This window comes from Syngnathus typhle, linkage group LG9 (assembly GCF_033458585.1).
Source record: "Syngnathus typhle isolate RoL2023-S1 ecotype Sweden linkage group LG9, RoL_Styp_1.0, whole genome shotgun sequence".
Lineage (NCBI taxonomy): Eukaryota > Metazoa > Chordata > Actinopteri > Syngnathiformes > Syngnathidae > Syngnathus > Syngnathus typhle.
Genome location: NC_083746.1, coordinates 14,826,306 through 14,844,484, shown reverse-complemented (window position 1 = coordinate 14,844,484; position 18,179 = coordinate 14,826,306). Strand labels below are relative to the sequence as shown.

The 18,179-nt window shown below is 42.2% G+C and overlaps 1 protein-coding gene across 22 annotated transcripts in view; it reads left to right on the top strand.

Moving 5' to 3' along the window:
- The window catches only part of LOC133159954 (homeobox protein PKNOX1-like), a 146,088-nt gene that overhangs the window by 58,456 nt on the left and 69,453 nt on the right, over nt 1–18,179 (top strand). For 14 of the 22 annotated variants that reach the window (XR_009715774.1, XR_009715773.1, XM_061287402.1 and 11 more), the window contains one exon: nt 126–256. The exons of 2 other annotated variants lie outside the window; for them this stretch is intronic. Coding sequence is in view for 15 of the 20 variants with exons in the window: in XM_061287402.1 (XP_061143386.1) it covers nt 126–256 (131 nt within the window). In the remaining 5 variants the exon portion in view is untranslated. Of the gene's footprint in view, nt 1–125; nt 257–10,210; nt 10,262–18,179 lie in introns of those variants that run through there. 6 more of the 22 variants (XM_061287404.1, XM_061287400.1, XM_061287407.1 and 3 more) reach the window with 3 other exon arrangements.

The window sequence follows — 18,179 nt, the reverse complement described above, 5'->3', positions numbered from 1 at the left end:
CCCCTTTGCATGTGATCATGACACTTTAGCGCAACATTTTTCTGTTCAAATTTTCTGTCCCTGTTTGTACTACTGTTTATCTCTTTTTGCAGTAATCTAAATGGTTGTGCTTTATTTATCTTTAGCAGATGCAAGGTGTAACCAAAATAGAGAGCCATTCAGAAGAGAAATTTGAAGGGATGTTGGCAGAGGCACCCAACCCAACACTCGCAGATCCACAGACTCCTATGGACGTGGACAAAACCTCCATATATCGGTACAACTAAGTCTCTGTGTCTAATCTTTAAGTTCCGTGCGTGCGTGCGTGCTTCTTTATCACTCTTAAATGTAGGGCCCAACCGATATGGATTTGTTCATGCCGCTGCTGATTTTAGTAAAAAACAAAATACTAGGGGTGTAAATCGCGGGTTTTGTCACGATACGATATAATATCGATATAAAGAACTACGATACGATATTTGCCGATATCTTAAAGCCTGCTGCGATTCATTCACGATATATCGCGATATAGTGCTCTACGATCGATTTTTTTTTTTTTTTTTTTTTAAATAAAAAATATAGAACAATATCCTGATTTACAACAATTCATGCGCAAAATCAACAAGGTACTGCAAACTCTTTATTTAGGAAATTACAAGAGTATTGTAGAATACAAAGTGCTTATTTTAACACTGAACTTTGATGTCGTGTTTTTTCTTTAAATGTGCGGCGAGATTTGTGCTCCCTGAATATTTGATCACCGCATGGCAGGATTTACAAACTGCACGTGTCTTGTCCGTTGAGCCATCTTTTCTTTGGAATCCAAAGTGCTTCCAAACGAATGACTTGAAGCCTAAAGGGGAGCAAATTTCCTCGTCTTTTTGGACACCAGCCATAGCACCAGCCCAGGAGCCGCGTACTAGTTGTCGACTCCCCTTTCACGTGCAGCAACGCCGCGCACTGCTCCCTGCTCCAGGAAAGAGGAAGCAAGCAACAATGAACTGGATTTCAAAATAAAGTCGCGTCTAATGTCCGAGGTCAAACACGGCGATATAAATCGATGTTTACCTTTAGCATCGATGCCAATAAATCGTAGAGCATTATATCGATTAATCGATGTGTATCGATGTATCGTTACACCCCTACAAAATACAGATTACTGATTAATTGGCTAATCAATACAAAAATGTGCAATACATAAAATAAATGTTTTCCCGTAAATGGATTTCAGGGGTTACTTAGTATATGCAAATGTTCACTATTTGGAGGGCGGCTGTACATTCATCTATCCATTTTCAACACCACTTATCCTGTTCAGGGCCGCTGGGGGTGCTGTAACCTATCTTAGAATGTAATAGGCGAAAGGCAGACTCGCAGCTCGCCAGCCAGTCGCAGGGCACATATGTGAACAACCGATAGTCACACCCACATGCACACTCTCACTGAGCGGGAATCGATCCCACACTGACCGAATGCACACAAGTCAGGTGAGTGTACTCCCACACCATCAGAGACTTGCCACCCTGGCAATGCATATAACTAAAGAAGTGTATGAATTCTTTAATCAATGAAAGACATTAATCCTTGTCATGAGTGTCTCTACACGCACGCACACACGCACGCGCGTGTGCACACACATATACATAGTATATATGCACACAATGGTTTACTGTACTGATACTGATGAGTATGAAATGAATAATTCAATAATTATCAATTTCATTCAGTATAAGAAAATGTGTGAGAAGAGTTCTTCAATTTAACTTAGCTTTTCAACTTTAGTTGCTCAATCTGGACGTAAAATGTGACATGACATTTATCACGGTTCTCTGCTACACTGTAAATACGTACGTGAATAAATAAATATAAGACGATTGCAGCAATCAGATTTGAATGTCAACGAGTCCAGAAAGCAGCCGCTGCGCATTCTGAAACTGTGGCCAAGGTTTCCAACCGCTGAGCTGAGTACGAGATGCTTATGCCAGTGGTGACTTTGTTCTCAGAATGTAAAGCCAATGCATGTGTGTTGAAAATAAGACTTGCTCAACTCTAAAAATTTTTTTTTTTTCATGTGCTATGAATACAGATCATACATCCTTCATTTTTAGGGTCCGGAGTAACCACTGCTGCGAGGTCCCTATTGTTTTTGTAGAAATTGTTATGGCCAGAGCAGTGACCGAGGTCCCTATCATTTTTGGAGAAATTATTATTCAGGCTCGACCACCGACTGTTGTATGGTCCCCATTGTTTTTGTAGGGATTCTTTTTTTTTTTAAATCCGTAAAGGATTGCATTTTGACTCCATTGCAGTCATAGTCTAAAACAGACATTGGCAAACTACAGCCCGCGGGCCACATCCGGCCCACGGGGCCGTTTAATCCGGTCCGCCAACCCTGAATAAATGGTATTATTAAACTTTTTTTTCCCGGTCATTTTCCCTGCAATGACTGCGTTTCCCCAGTAGATGGGGAACCGCCCGTGCATTTATTACCGGAAGCCGTGTCAGAAAGCTCGGTGCACGCTCACAAGTGCGTGTACATACTCAGTAGTACGGACACGCCGCACTCCGTGCTCTATTTCTATCAGTGCCGAATTTAGAGTGTGGGCAGTGACGTCAGCATTGTCGGAATTCGCGCGCTGAGCTTTCAGATACCGTTTTACGCTAAAGCCACCCACAAACCTTCCCCTGGAATCCTTCCATTAAAATGAGTGGCCCAAAGAAAAGAAAGGCGGACACTGAGTGCCGAGTGTTTAGAAAAAGAGTGGACAATTTCGCTCGACCTATGCGACGTGACCGTCAGCCACATGAACATCAACATCAACCCGTCACAGATCGAGGTTAACGGACCAACACCTCGGCTCTATCTTAAGAATTGCCACAACAAATTTTACTCCAGACTATGATGCACTAGCAAAAAAAAAGTGAGACCAACAACACTGTTCCCACTGAAAATAAAGGGGAGTTTCTCAAGTTTGTTGTAAAAAAAAAAATGCATTTTGAATATAATTTGTACAAACAGCAGAGATTGAAACTAGCGACCATTCTCATTTTCAAACAATACAGGATGCTCAAGGACATTGATGCACCACCTGTTTTCAACTAATCTTACCTTTTAATGTCCTTAAGGCCGACTTAAAGGAAGTGTTTCCCGTTTCCCCACCTCTGTCACCAGATGTTTGTGAGTTAAAGCTCTGCTCTAATTTTCAGATATTGGTCACGGTGTTGCCGTTTTGATTTCTTTATTTAGATGTATGCTTTCACCGTTTCTTCAAGATGATATATTTGGTCACAATGTTTGCCGTTTGATGTGATCTCGTAAGATAAACATATTTCATTAATCTGACCTGCAGGCATAATAAATTTGGGGGGGGGGCGACTTATAATAAGGAGCGACGTATGTGTTTTTTTTTCAAATATTCCCCCCCCCCCCCCAAAAAGTGAAATTGCGATAAACGAACCGTGATGTAGCAAGGGATTACTGTAATTTGAATTTCAAGTTACCGTATTTTCCGCCCTATAAGGCGCACCTAAAACCCTAAATTTTTATCAAAAGTCAACAGTGCGCCTTATAGTCCGGTGCGCCTTATATATGGATCAAGTGATGAATTTGTTAATCCATACTGGTTGTACACAGTGCTCTGCCAAAATGTTTTAGTACGTTTTAGTACGACTAGTAAATTACAAGGTCGCATCGCTTCCCAGCATTACGATAACTGTAGTCAGGGGGCGTCACCGAATAGCTGTTGTACCCGCGAGGCTATTTCATTTCAAAATAGGCTGCTCCGTTAATGTTTCGAGTAAATCTACGGATCGATATGGAAGGGAAACATAGGTAAGTAGTACCAATCCGTTAGATCAAACTTTAGTCAGTTCTGATCATTTTATAGGAGCTCGTTTGAGAGACGCGATTGTTTACACCAGGGGTCACCAAACTACGGCCCGCGGGCCGGATACGGCCCGCGGGACCGTTTAATCCGGCCCGCCAACCCTGAACAAATTGTATTATTAAACTTTTTTTTTTTTTTTTTTTGCTCATTTTGCCTGCAATGACTGCGTTTGCCCAGTAGATGGGGAAGCGCTCGCCTGCGCATTTACTACCGGAAGCCGTGTCAGAAAGCTCGGTGCACACTCACAAGTGCGTGTACGGACATGGCGCACTCGTGCTCTATTTGTATCAGTCCCGAATTTAGAGCGTGGGCTGTGACGACAGCATTCTTGTAATTTGCGCGCTGAGCTTTCAGATGCAGTTTTGCGCTAAAGCCACCCACAAACCTTCCCCTGGAATCCTTCCGTTAAAATGTCGCCCAAGTAAAGCAGGGTGAACACAGTGCCGAGCGTTTAAAAGAGTTGCCAATTTGGCTCGACGTACGCGACGTGACGTTCAGCCACATGAACGTCAACATCTACCCGTCACAGATCGAGGTAAACGGACAAACACCTCGGATCTCGCCTAAGAATTGCCACAACAAATTTTACTCCAGACTATGACGCACTATCAAACTTTAACAAAAAAGACAGCAGTGTCTACAAGCCTACTGGAACCTACAAAAGGATTATAAGGAAGGAACACAAGAACTTTAAGAGACTGCTCATATGTGTCAGAGAGGTTCTGCTCTGACAACTGAGCTGAACTTTTATCTGTTAAGATTGTTCATGGCACAACAGAAAGTTAATGTTCCATGGTTTTTTTTCTATGAAGAACCCAGAGAGAGTTATTTAGTTATTTATTTCCTGTTTTTTCTGTGAAGAACTCAGAGAGGGTTTAGTTATTATTTATTTCATTAATAGTGTTATTATTTGTTTCCTGACTTTTTTTCTGTAAAGAACCTGGAAAGGGTTATTAAATAACCGTTATTTGGTTATGTGTGGCTTTCTGGAAAACAATATTTTTTTTAAGCTCCCCTACGATCGTCACACTTTTTCTGTTACAAACTGCCACCGGCCCGCCATCAGAGAAGGGAAAGGTTATGTGGCCCTCACAGGAAAAAGTTTGGGGACCCCTGGTTTACACTTTGCTGAGGCTCATGGGAGATTGCGAGCTGAGGGTCATGGGTTTTTGCGGATGGCTAATGCGATAACAATAGCCGCTATACGCGCGAGGCTATTTCATGTCAAAATAGGCTGCTCTGTTCATGTTTCGAGTAAATCTACGGATCGATATGGAAGGGAAACATAGGTAAGTAGTACCAATGCGTTAGATTGAACTTTCGTCAGTTCCAATCATTTTATAGGAGATCGTTTGAGAAACGCGATTGTTTACAGAGGGCTCGTTGGTTATTGGCTAGTGGGTGCATACCGCAACCCTAGTCAACCTCAGTTTGTTGCAGTAAAGCTTCTATTTTATGCGCCTTATAGGCCGGTGTGCCTTATATATGGACAAAGTTTTAAAATGGGCCGTTCATTGAAGGTGCGCCTTATACCCCGGTGCGCCTAATAGGGCGGAAAATACGGTACGTCAGCAGCGCGACGCGGCGTGGCGCGGCGGTTGTTTACATAAAGGACAAAGATTGATCACGGGATGACGAAGATGACGTACTACCGGCATCATTAGCGGCTTTGTTTCTAAGTGACACGGCGGATGAAGAGTTAGAAGGATTTAAGGATTTGGAGTGACACAGAAGGTTTAAAAAACTATTATGGCTTTTACCCACGCCCGGTCCTACTCTAAGGAGCTCTCTTTCACCTCCGTGGATTGAAGTCGGGGGCCGGCGCTCGGCCGGGTGGCTGTCCGGGGACGGTGGATGGGGCTTGGTCATAGCTTTTACGCACGCCCGGTCCTATTCTATGGATCTCTCTTCCACCTTCGTGGCTGGAAGTCCATGCCGCCACACGCCAGGAAGTTTGTTTTGTTAAATAAAGAGCCGTTTACCAAACCCACGTCTTTCCTTGTATTTTGTTAAGGCTACAATATAGTTATATACTACTTCACTGGTTCTTCTATATTAAACAATATGTTCAAGGTTTATTTACCTGACATGTTTCGGCGGATTCTTCCGCCTTCATCAGAGTGTCATTGATGTGGTTATCAGCTGATGGATGAAGGCGTGGCTCAGACAGGTGAGTCACACCCTCTGCTGTCAGTTCACCTCTCCAAAATGCTGTTCCAGGTTGTAGAGAGCATGTAGGCTCCCTCGGGCCCCGCTTGCGGATCTCAATGGCCTCCCTGATCCAACGCTGATGTTTGTTTTCTTCAGTGCGGATGACTCTGGCCTTTTCCCAGTCCATGATGTGGTTTTCTCTTTTACAGTGGTCGGTGATGGCTGACTTGTAGTGTTCCTGTTCTGCTTGTAGTTTTATTGCTCTTGTTTGTCTTATTGCTGTCTCCTTCTCACATTCCTTCTTGTGTTCCGTTTTTCTTGTGATGAAGTTCCTCCCTGTCTCCCCGATATATGATTTATTGCATGATTTGCATGGAATCTCGTATATGGAATTGCATTTATTTTCCGGATTGACTCTGTCTTTTGGGTGGACCAGTATCTGACGGAGTGTTGTATGTGGTTTGATAGGCGTGCTTATGTATTTTTTCATAGCTCTTTAAATGCGTTCCGTAATTCCTCTCACATACGGCAACGTCACTATTCCGCTGGGTTCTTGTTTCCGTGTTTGTTTCTTTCTTTGCTGCTGTGTTTTGTATTTTTTATTTTTTACCTGTTCTGCACCTTTGGTTATTGCCCATTGTGGATACTGACATTTTTTGAGTGCGTGTTTGTATTTTCCTTCCTGTGTTATGTCCTCCGGATCCGTGATTATTGTTGTGCGTTCGTATAGTGTTCTGACTACTGACAGTTTGTGTATAGTGGGATGTTCTGATGTCCAGAGGAGGTATTGGTCGGTGTGTGTGGGTTTTCTGTGTACTTTTGTTTTTATGTCACCGTTGTCTGTGTGGTGTATGTTGATGTCTAAAAAGGCTATGGATCGATCTGTTTCTTTTTCATGAGTGAATTTGATGTTGCCGGTGGTGTCTATGGTGTTGAGATGGTCTGTGAGGTGTTGTGTATGTCCTGTTTTTGTTTTTTCCAGAATGTCGTCGACGTAACGTTTCCATAGCGTGGGTTTGTATGTGTCCGGGGCTGTTAAGAGTACCTTCTGCTCTAAATCTTCCATAAAAAAATTGCACATGACGGCAGAAAGAGCGTCTCCCATGGGTAATCCCTCTTTTTGCCTGTATATTGTGTTTCTGTATTGAAAGTATGTGGAGGTGGCGATGAAATGAAGTAGTTGGGTGATGTCTTGTGCTGTTAGATTTGTGCGTTACTTGAGTATCCTGTCTGCTGATAGTCTGTCATGTACTATGTGTATGGTGGGCTGTGTGGGCGTTTTTGTGAAGAGTGAAATGACGTCGTGTGATATGAACATTTCATCTTTCTCTACTTTTATGTGTGTGAGTTCTGTGGCGAGTTGTTTTGAGTTTTTGCAGTGTTGATCCGTGTGTCCTAGTAGTGGTTTTATTATTTCTGTGAGTGCTTTTGAAAGGTTGTATGTGACTGACCCTATGCTGTCTGCAATGGAGCGGAGAGGTGTACCTGGTTTATGGATTTTTTGTGTGCCATAGATTCTGGGGATGATGTTTGCTGTGGGTATTAGGTGATTGTATGCCTGTTTGTCTATTTTATTTTCCATGAGTAGTGGTTTGAGTAATGCTTTGAGTTTATTTTTCTTGTCTTCTGTTGGGTCTTTTTTTATTACTTCGTAGGTGTCGTCCTGTAGTAACTGTTGCATTGATTCTTCGTAAGTGTCCGTGTCCATAATCACTGTTATTCTGCCTTTGTCTGCCGGGAGGTTTGTAATGTCTTTATTTTTTGCTAGTGTGATCATTGTATTTGCTTCCTGTTTTGTAATCTTACTGGGTGGTGATTTAGCCGTTTTTAATATACCTGCTATTTCATTGCGTAGTGCGGCTTTTTGTTCTGGGTTATGTATTTAGTTATATACTAGATCTGTGGAATAACGACGAGGCTGACGTCAGGGCTCATGCGCGGCGTTGTTGACAAAGGACGAGGAATTTGATCGATGGATTTAATTATTTCGAGTGCACAGATGGTTTGATAATATTATTGCTTATATAATAGTTATTTGATTTCTAATTTATATATCGTTATATGGGCCTATGGAATATTTTGAAGTGCAAGCGCCGTCAGCTGCGCGCACTATTGACATTGTTGACATAAAGCGTCGGCAGTAATGCGGACTCTGTACCGGTCCGTCGTGATAAAGAGAGAGCTGAGCCAAAAGGCAAAGCTCTCAATTTACCGGTCGATTTACGCTCCTACCCTCACCTATGGTCACGAGCTATGGGTCGTCACCAAAAGAACGAGATCCCGGATACAAGCGGCCGAAATGAGTTTTCTCCGCAGGTTCTCCGTCAGAGATAGATTGAGAAGCTCGGTCATCCGGAAGAGACTCTAAAGTCAAAGTCAAAGTCTGCTTTATTGTCAAGTCAACGTCTTCACATGCCAAGACACACAAAGAGATCGAAATTACGTTTTCTCTATCCCACGGTGACAAGACATATTACACGATAGAAATACAAGTAAACGACGCAATATAAAAAACAAGAAGGCACAAACAATAAATAATAAGAGTAATAATAAATAATAAATAAACAGATAACACAACAAATAAGAGCCAGTGTGCATACAGACAGTAAAAGTACAAGACGCTACGCAGAACGGGGAAGCGAGTTCAGGATCCTAACAGCCTGGAGTATGAAGCTGTTTGAGAGTCTGGTGGTACGGGAGCGCAGGCTTCTGTACCTCTTCCCAGAGGGAAGTAAAGTCGCTATTCCTCCAAATCATTAAATCCATCGATACAATGATTTATTGACAGCTCAATCCAAACAAATTAACATCTGCCGACAGTGTCTGACACATTTGAGTTGCAAATAGGAAAAAAGAATCTAAAAAAAAATCTGAAAGAAGAAACACATTAAAGAGCATTAAAAAAATTTTGTTTCATCTGTAACATCTGGAGACACCAGAGCTCTATAAACTTCAATTTTCAACATTGTCAGAAAAAATAACGTGTGTTTACGTCACGTTAGCATACCTATCATTTAGCCTGTTGTTGCTCGTTCATGACTGTTCTGGGTGTTGGAGTTTGTCGAATAAATTGCCCACCAAAATGCGACTTATACTCCGGAGCGACTTATATTTATATATATATTTTTTCACTTTTGGGCATTTTATGGCTGATGCGACTTGTAATCCGGAGCGATTTATAGTCCGAAAATTACGGTATTCTTTCACTGATTCTCCAAGATGATGTATTTGGTCAGAATGTTTGACGTTTGATGTGATTTTGCCTCATAAAATGAACATTTTTCATAAATCTGACCTGCAGGTGATGAAGTGATGGAGACTGTTATTCCTAATAGTGTCGTATTTAATGAGAATCACTGATAGCAGTTTTTTGGTGAAACCTTTTTTAATGCATTTGTTTTCAAAAAGCTTTTTTTGAATATATTTGCTTTACTACCTACTAAAGACCAAAACCTTTTATGCAATACCATTACATGTCGTTTATATTGCTTCACACAAACACTACATCCATCTGCTCCTGGTTTGGCCCCCCCGGTCAAAATTTAGAACCCAATTCAAGTCAAAACGTTTGCCAAAACCAATTCATGGTCTAAAATCAACAGAAACCAGAATTTTCTAATGTCCAATTTTGGCCCATTTTTGCACAATTATAGAAATTATAATTTTTTACCCTTGTCCTAAAGCAGTGTTTGTCAACCTTTTTTCATTCACGGGACACCTTTTCGTTGGGAAAAATCTCGAGGCACATCAACAAAAATCTGTTAAGACGTAGCCACCTATATTAACAATATAGTCATTCTTATCAGTGTCTTGAATAGGAATCAACTCATAAATATATTTTTATCATCTTTTATATTTCTTCTTTCAAATAAAAAGCGCATCTGTCACATTCATGCATCACTAATTCTCTTGTCTTAACGTACAATGCAATGCGCTCCCTGCTGTCATCTAGTGATGAGGAATCATTACATGATGACGCTGCCAGTCACTACTACAGCACAGAGACTCGACAATGGCATGTTATCTGCCGATAATAGTTTTCAATAAATATTTATAGACCAATTAGGTGAAATTGGATAATTTTTCACGGCACATCTGACGATCACTCATGGCACACTAGTGTACCGCGGCACAGTGGTTGACAAACACTGTCCTAAAGGGTCATCCAATTGACTTTAGCTGTACCATCTTAGGACCTGAGACGACAACTGAGAGGCCCAGTGAGATACCTGTAAGACACAATGGTATGTTACTTTCTTCCTGCATTTCTGGTCTTTACTCAAATGCAAACGAGTTACTGAGCATTTCCCTAAATCTACACCCACTGTACACTCTAAGTGACTAACCATTATAATTTTTTGTTCATGTCTGTTCAAATTCCTCTGCAGTATCTTAGTCATTTACATTTCAAAGTCAAAGTCAAAGTCTGCTTTATTGTCAATCTCTTCACATGCCAAGACACACAAAGAAATCGAAATTATGTTTCCACCAGGGCTGTGGACTCGGTTGGATTTTTGCACTGAGTCCGGCCTCTTGACCACGAGTCCGAGTCCGGGTGTCCATTTTTTCTGTTAATTCATGTGACTGCTTAGTCTTTATTCAAGGCTAATTTAGATCAAAATCTAACTAATTACAACAGTTTTGTGGTGGCTTTGTCTTTATCAAACATATAAACGAATACAATAAACAGATACTTTCAAGTTTACCGTTTTTTTCCGTGTATAATGCGCCCCCATGTATAATACGCACCCTAAAAATGGCATGTTGATGCTGGAAAAAAGCCTGTACCCATGTATAATACGCACTCAATTTGTAGGATATTTTTTTTTTTTTAAGTCCCAATGATCGTCATACAATGGAGGCAATGGGTCCCATTTTTATAGTCTTTGGTATGGTCTTAACTAGGCTGGATGTAATTTTTTTTGTTGGCGTTGATTTCTCCGACTGCCCATAAAGGCACCACCGCGGTCAGTGCGGACATGTGAAAAAGGCGTGCGGACGTGAAAAAGGCGGCTCTGTATAGGAGAGACGTTGAAGAGGAATAAAAACACCCTTGGAAACCCAAACTTGCCCCTCGTCGTGACTCGGAGCCGCAACAAATGTTTCGGATTTGTGTAGGGTACATTGTGACAGCAAACGAGCAGGTGATCGAGCAAGCGTCTGATACGAGAGCATTGCGGTCGTATGGAGCGTGTTTGAAGTGAACAGCAGAGACGAAAGGAACAAGGCAAAGTGTTGTCAAATAAAATATTACCTTTAATACGCATTTTGTTATTTGCTGATTGAAACTGCTAATTAAACTGTGAATTGAAACTAATAGGAAAAAAACAACTCTCGCTCTTTATATAGCTGACGTGTCTTGCGCATCCGTTCTGCGCATCGGATCCATAGTGCGCATGCGCAGTCATACTGCCTCGGTATGACGTCCGGTCCGCGATGGAGATTAAAAACCAAACAATATTTGACAACAACACACCATCAAGGATTGCACCATCACTACTTTTCCTTCCGCCTGCTGCACCGGCGTGTCCTGCTCTGCTCTGCTCCCGCCCCCTTTTCTCACAAGCCAAGCCCTCCTCCTCCGCCTCCCGTTCCAATCCAAACACAAACAAGCATGGCCACGGCGGCGGCCCAGTCCGAACGTAAGAGAAGTCTGGTTTGGAGGTATTATATTTTAGTTAATAACGAGGCAAGATGTGAAATATGTCACAAAACGATTAAATATTGTGGCAACACCACAAACTTAACAAAACATTTAAGTAAAATTCACCCCACGGTTCATGAAGAGCTGCAGTTGAAACGTGCCGCAGACACTAAGGCAGCGACGGAAAACCCTGCAGCCACACCGAAGCTAAGGTACCAAAGTACCTTAGAAGCAGCGTTTCAGAAAGGCAAGACATATCCAGGTATCAGGTGCTAACCAAAAATCGTAAGCATTTGTGGTTGATGTGCTATTTGAAGCAATAATTACTGCGCTTTAGTCAGTCATTTATAAATAAAGTTTTCCCCTTTTCAATTTGTGGTCGAACGCCATACGTTTTATTTGTAACTCCACTTCCTATAAACAACACTAAAGTATTACAATATTAAATGTAAGTATCCAGTGGCTTTACAAATTGATAGTTTTGCTGCTCATGACGATTAAGCACTGCATCTCTGTTGGTACCATGTCTCTTTTTACAATATACTAAAAGACAAAACTTTTTCCCAACAACAGAGAGAGAAAAAAGTAAAGAATAGCTCCTTTTAATTAAAGTTATAGTATTAATATGCATCTCCCATTAATGTTTTTCTAAAAAGGTTAATAATTCATGTACGCTTCCGGGATCGATATCGGATCAATATCGGGTATTTTTGGGCAGGAAATACTTGGTATCGGATCGAATCCAAAATCATTGGTATCGCCCATCCCTACTGTGCATCGGATCCATAGTGCGCATGCGCAGAGATACTGCCTCCGTATGACGTCCGGTCCGCGATGGAGATTAGAAAACAAACAATATTTGACAATAACACACCATCAAGGATTGCACCATCGCATCAAACGATGTGTTGTCAATTATGAATTTTACTGACTGAGTGTGTTGGGCAGGATGGCTGAATGCGATGCGCGATTGACAACAAACAAGAAGAAAGGTGATTTCAAGTTTTATTTCGAGGGAGATATCTCGTCCCCAGTTTTGCTATGTGTCTAGGTTGCCATAGTTTCTGTTCGCGTCGCCCCTCTCTTCCTGTGTCACCTCAATCGATGTAACGTGTTTTGTATTTAAGTCCTGTCTGCCCCTCGCTCACCGTCGGATCATTGCATGTGTTACTGTCATGATGTGGTTTCTGTTCCTGTCTTTGGTAATGTCACCCTGTCTTTTTGTCCCACATCTTTGTCGGTCAGTTCTGTTGTTGGTTTTGTTGTACCATGATTTTCTTAAAAAGAAAATTAAAAAAAATTGTACCCATGTATAATGCGCACCCCAGATTTTAGGACAATAAATTAGTTAAATTTCGCGCATTACACACGAAAAAAACGGTAATCGTCCTTGACATTGGTACATAATGTAAACATTAGCCTAAGTGCAACTCAACGTGGCCGCATTGATCGTAACTTACGCTCCGTTTCCCCCCCAAATCTAGAGGCAAATCATTGTTCTCTCGCTGCTCCCGGTGTTGTGCTTGATTTGGTTCCCCCTGCCGCGGGAGCGCGCACGCCTTATTTGGAAAGCGAAAAACCGATTTCGTACGGCGTCAGCACTATGTTGTTTTCAATAAAAAACATGAACAGCTCACGTTTGTCAATTTTAATTTTTATAAAGGATTATTCTCATTTGATGTCTTTAAATTCATCCTTGTTCTGCCATTGAAGCGGGGTGCATTCAAAGACCAGTCGTACAGACGGAACACTCATTCACATCACCAAAACGCAACAATATAATTACGTGAGCTCTTTGCATAAAACTCGATGCAAAAAAACTCCTCTTTTTGGGTACAGGCTAAGAGGCTAGGAGTATATATTACAAAGGAGACTTTATACTTAATTGTGATCATCATTCATTCATCCATCCATTTTATTTTATTACTCGGGTATTTTCAAAGCAAATTAATATTGTTGCATTTATTAATTGCTTTAACATGACAGCGCAATATAATTAAAAGCTGACACTATAGCAATGTCAAACGTGTTCATTTAAGAAAAGCCACACACGTTTTGTGATCAAATCTTTTATAACGAGAATGATTTGAGTGAATTGATTTGAATGAATAATTGAGAAGAAATTTCAGTTCTGAAGGCTCCTTGTGTCCCAAGCAAAGTGACAGATGGTGGGGAGGGGGGATAAAAATTGTAAATCGTTTTGGTGAAGTGAATGAGTGTTCCGTCTGTACGACTGGTCTTTGAATGCACCCCGTTTCAATGGAAGAACGCGGATGAATTTAAAGACATCAAATGAGAATAATCCTTTATAAAAATTAAAATTGACTGGCACAAACGTGAGTTCTTCATGTTTTTATTGAAAACAACATAGTGCTGACGCCGTACGACGCCGTACAACATCGGTTTTTCGCTTTCCAAATAAGGCGTGCGCGCTCCCGCGGCAGGGGGAACAAAAACTCACGGGGGAACCAAATCAAGCACAACACCGGGTTCTTCCATCTTGGCTGCGCGCGGGGCATTGTGGGTCTTGTACGTGCACGCACGCAGGCAGGCAGGCAGGCGCGGGCGCGCACGCAACAACTAAATTTGTCTTCATAACAAGCAAGCAGGGCTGTGGACAGTATTCCTACGCGCATTCTCAGCAGCATGATGAAAATAAAACTGAACGTATTTTTTTTATTGTCTGACTCGGTGGACTCGGTCAAAATCAGCACAGAGTCCGAGACCGAGTCCGGCAAAAATGACCGAGTACGACCGAGTCAGAGTCCCCGAGTCAGAGTCAGAGTCCACAGACCTGGTTTTCACTATCCCACGGTGACAAGACATAGTACACGACCTACATACCAGCAAACAACACAAAATAAAAACAAGAAGGCACAAACAATCAATAAGAGTGATGAATAAATAATAAATAAACAATAACACAATAAATAAGAGGAGCAAAACGGAGCAAGTGTGCATAAGGCAGACAGTCAGAATATAGCGCAAAAGTACAGGACGCTACGCAGAAGGGGGAGAGAGTTCAGGACCCTAACAGCCTGGAGTATGAAGCTGTTGGTGAGTCTGGTGGGGCGGGAGCGCAGGCTCCTGTACCTCTTCCCAGAGGGCAGAAGATCAAATAAAGAGTGAGCGGGGTGACTCACATCACTCACAATTGTGGTCACCTTGCGGGTGAGATGGGAGGTGTTAGGGTGGTGTTCACTCTAACTTATTTTGCAAGGACCACACTGGAGACAAGTTAGTCGTTTTAGACACCTGCAGGCGGAGAGTTCACTCGTCGCTGTGCTCTCAGCGATAGTCGAATGAAATCTGACTCAGGCCTCGTCAGGCGCTTATTTATTGAGAGAAACAAAGTGGGGTTGCAAGTGGGGGTTTGGGAATACACAGGTTGGGGTGAAGCAGCCGGTCCCTGCTGATCAAAGCATAGCAGGGGACCTTTTACGACGTTCTGTAAACAAAGCAACTTTGATTGCTTCCTCTGCAGCTAGTCAATAAGTTGAAATGATCTTAGCACTTTGGTAAACTAATTTTGTCTAGACAGGACAAACTAGTTAAATTATTACAGGTTATATTCCAACATAATCATACGATGAAGATATTCTGCAAACCCTAACATATCCCTCCTGTTTTATCATATGATTATGTCAACCTCGATCAATCAAACGCAAGTAAGAAAATACAATGAAAGCAATAACTTCCAGTGAAGGTGAGGTTTTCCCACAATACTCCAGTCCAAAGTATGTGCAACTCAAAAAACCTGCGGCCAGATTATGTGCAGGAAAAGAGTTACACGGTCCCTCTGCCTTAGGCGACCAGACTGTTATCAATCAAGATAAAAATTGCTCGCGATTGTTCAGTCGTTGGGGGCTTGGCACGCCCACTGGTGGAGGGTGAGCACGATTCTCACCCCCTTCGCAGATCTGCTCCGTCCGGGGAGAACTCGGGAATGTCTGCTGCGTGGTCGTTGTCTTCAGTGGCTCAGGGTGGACTACCTGGCCACCAAGGGGGAAGAGGATTATTCTGCCTCTGTTTGTACCGGGGGCGGGGACGCTGATGATGGCGGATCTGGTTCCTGGCAGGAAACCTTCACCGGGGCGCACTGGGACAGATGATACCACGTATCTCCTTTGCCGGCCAGCCGGACAGCATGCGAGATGGGCTCATTCGAGATGTTTCTTCCGCTCCTCCCATCACTGTGTGCTGAATTCTTACGTGCCCTGTTAAGACTCCACAAACAATTACGTTTGACAAAACATTGAATCTTACAGTAGATTAAATCATTCTACTCCCCCACCGTTTTGACACATTCACGTAATGTGTCAATAGCGTCGTTGGGGAGCGAAAAGGCCCAGAAAGGTGTCTCTGACACATTATCATACCCATCCCAGCTGGACTAGATGGTCCTGTCTTGTCCAGCCACAGGAAACGGGCCTTCTCCATTGAACCATTTGACGTCAATGGTGCCCCTGAGTAATCATCAAATCCTATTCATCTCAATTTGTACCACTCTTACAGGCGAGAGGGATCTTATCTTCAATTGTGATCACGTCGCCTCCCAAATTTAAAGACATTATGTTTTTATTTCTTCCAGCTTTTTCCCAGATCTTGGCATGTCGGTACATATATAATTTTGGTTGACTACATTCTCTAAAAGCAATGGTTTCTTTTCTTTTTCTTCCATTCAACGGATATTATATAGAACACTTTGTCGCACATTTCACAATCAGTAAACAACCTATCCACATTCATTTTCGAGATATTGATTCCATTCTTTAACATCTACAGCAGTTGTTGACAAACTATTATTTCTTTACATAACGTTTTTGCCACTGTTAAGGCCTTCAGTGTTTATTTTGAAGCCAATTCAATCCATTTTTAGAATGCATCTATTATGACCAGGCATTATAACCCTGTGGATCGTGTTAAGCACATGTTAAACAAGCTCTACAAAATTTTTCATAAACGTTTTGAATATGAATCAAATTCATATGTTGTATAAAGCTGACTGAACTGCCCTTCCATCCCCCCTGTTGAGCCAGGTGTCAACGGCACGTGACAACACCATGGCTCAATACAGCTGCCCATTTGTATCGTTTCCTTTCCTTTCTCAACGTGACAACCCAATCCACCAATCGAATAAAAAAAAAAATAAACAAAATAAACAAAATAACTGCTGGTAAAATAATATAATAGTTAACTGTTGTAGTTCCATAACTTTAACAAACTCAATCGCTCTCTTATTCTCAAATTTTAAATTTAGCTTTGAAATGTCGGTATTTCATAATTGTACATCATCTAATTCCAGAAAGCAAGTTCTTTCCATCTCTCAAATTTTGTCTAACCAAGGCTAGGCACTAAAGGAGCGTGGACCAGTTACTGCCCATAAACAAATTGCTCGCTTTTTTTTTTTTTTTTTTTTTTTTCGTATCTTAACAAAATCGGTTTTGTTTTGCGGTGCAAATCAGACTACAGATAAATAAATTCTTTAGTGCACCTATATTAGCGAATTTCATTCTTTTAACACATAACACAACACACAGACAACACAAAAACAGCAGAGACAGAGCTCACAAACAACACCAACAAACAACGCTGCGCAGACGTCATCCTCTATTTTGACGTGTTGGTTATACTTTTTCTTTTTCTTTTTTCTTTCCTCAGTGCCTTTTATTCTTCGTGCAACTATTGTCACACCTTCCCTAGGCATCACCCTGCTTCAACATCACTTGCCACCACGCACTCAGCACACCCCTGGAGTGGGTACGACCCCACTCCGCGCGCAGCCACAGCAAGGGAAGCAAGAGGGGGGGGCCCGGCATTTTCATACTGATTTATCCCAGCCTGGCCAGTACTGGGACAATCAATGCCGCCGTCCCCCACTCGCGCCAACCCAGCAAACAGCTACCCGCAGAGTCACGAGCCCCACACCTACATCAGTCTCCCCCACAATCAAATTACAATATCAATCACCACAGGAGCCGGCTCCTACACCCTTTTCACACCACAATACCACACTCCCCCCTCCACAGTCCAGTCTAAGTGGAGACAATGGAAGGCAGGAAGGCACAGGTGAGACACCGAAGGAGCAAGCTCCAGCAGTCCTCCCACTAACCAATTACAACATACAACAAAAGCACAAATCACTTATGTCTGTTTGGGAGGATCACAACAGCCAAACGTTACAAATGACAAACCACAAGACACAGGTCTGGGAACCACATCAACGACCGCCAAACGCAAATGCCGGGTCAAGGACTGTTCGTCGTCTGTTCTTTGCAACTCCTGTCAAAAGCAACCTTTATTTTTCTTTCGTTTGTATTTGCTCGGGTTTTTTATTTCCCTTCCTAGCATCTAACTTACTCAAAATAGTTCTCCCTTCAAAGTCGCTCAACTACTTGCCCATAGCAGTCTCCAACAACTTCAACCATTCAACCTGTATTTTCCCTTCAGTCGGGCATTCAGTCATCAATGCTCATTTGCATCTCTCACACAGTCTCCAAAAAGGAGTCTTTCCATCA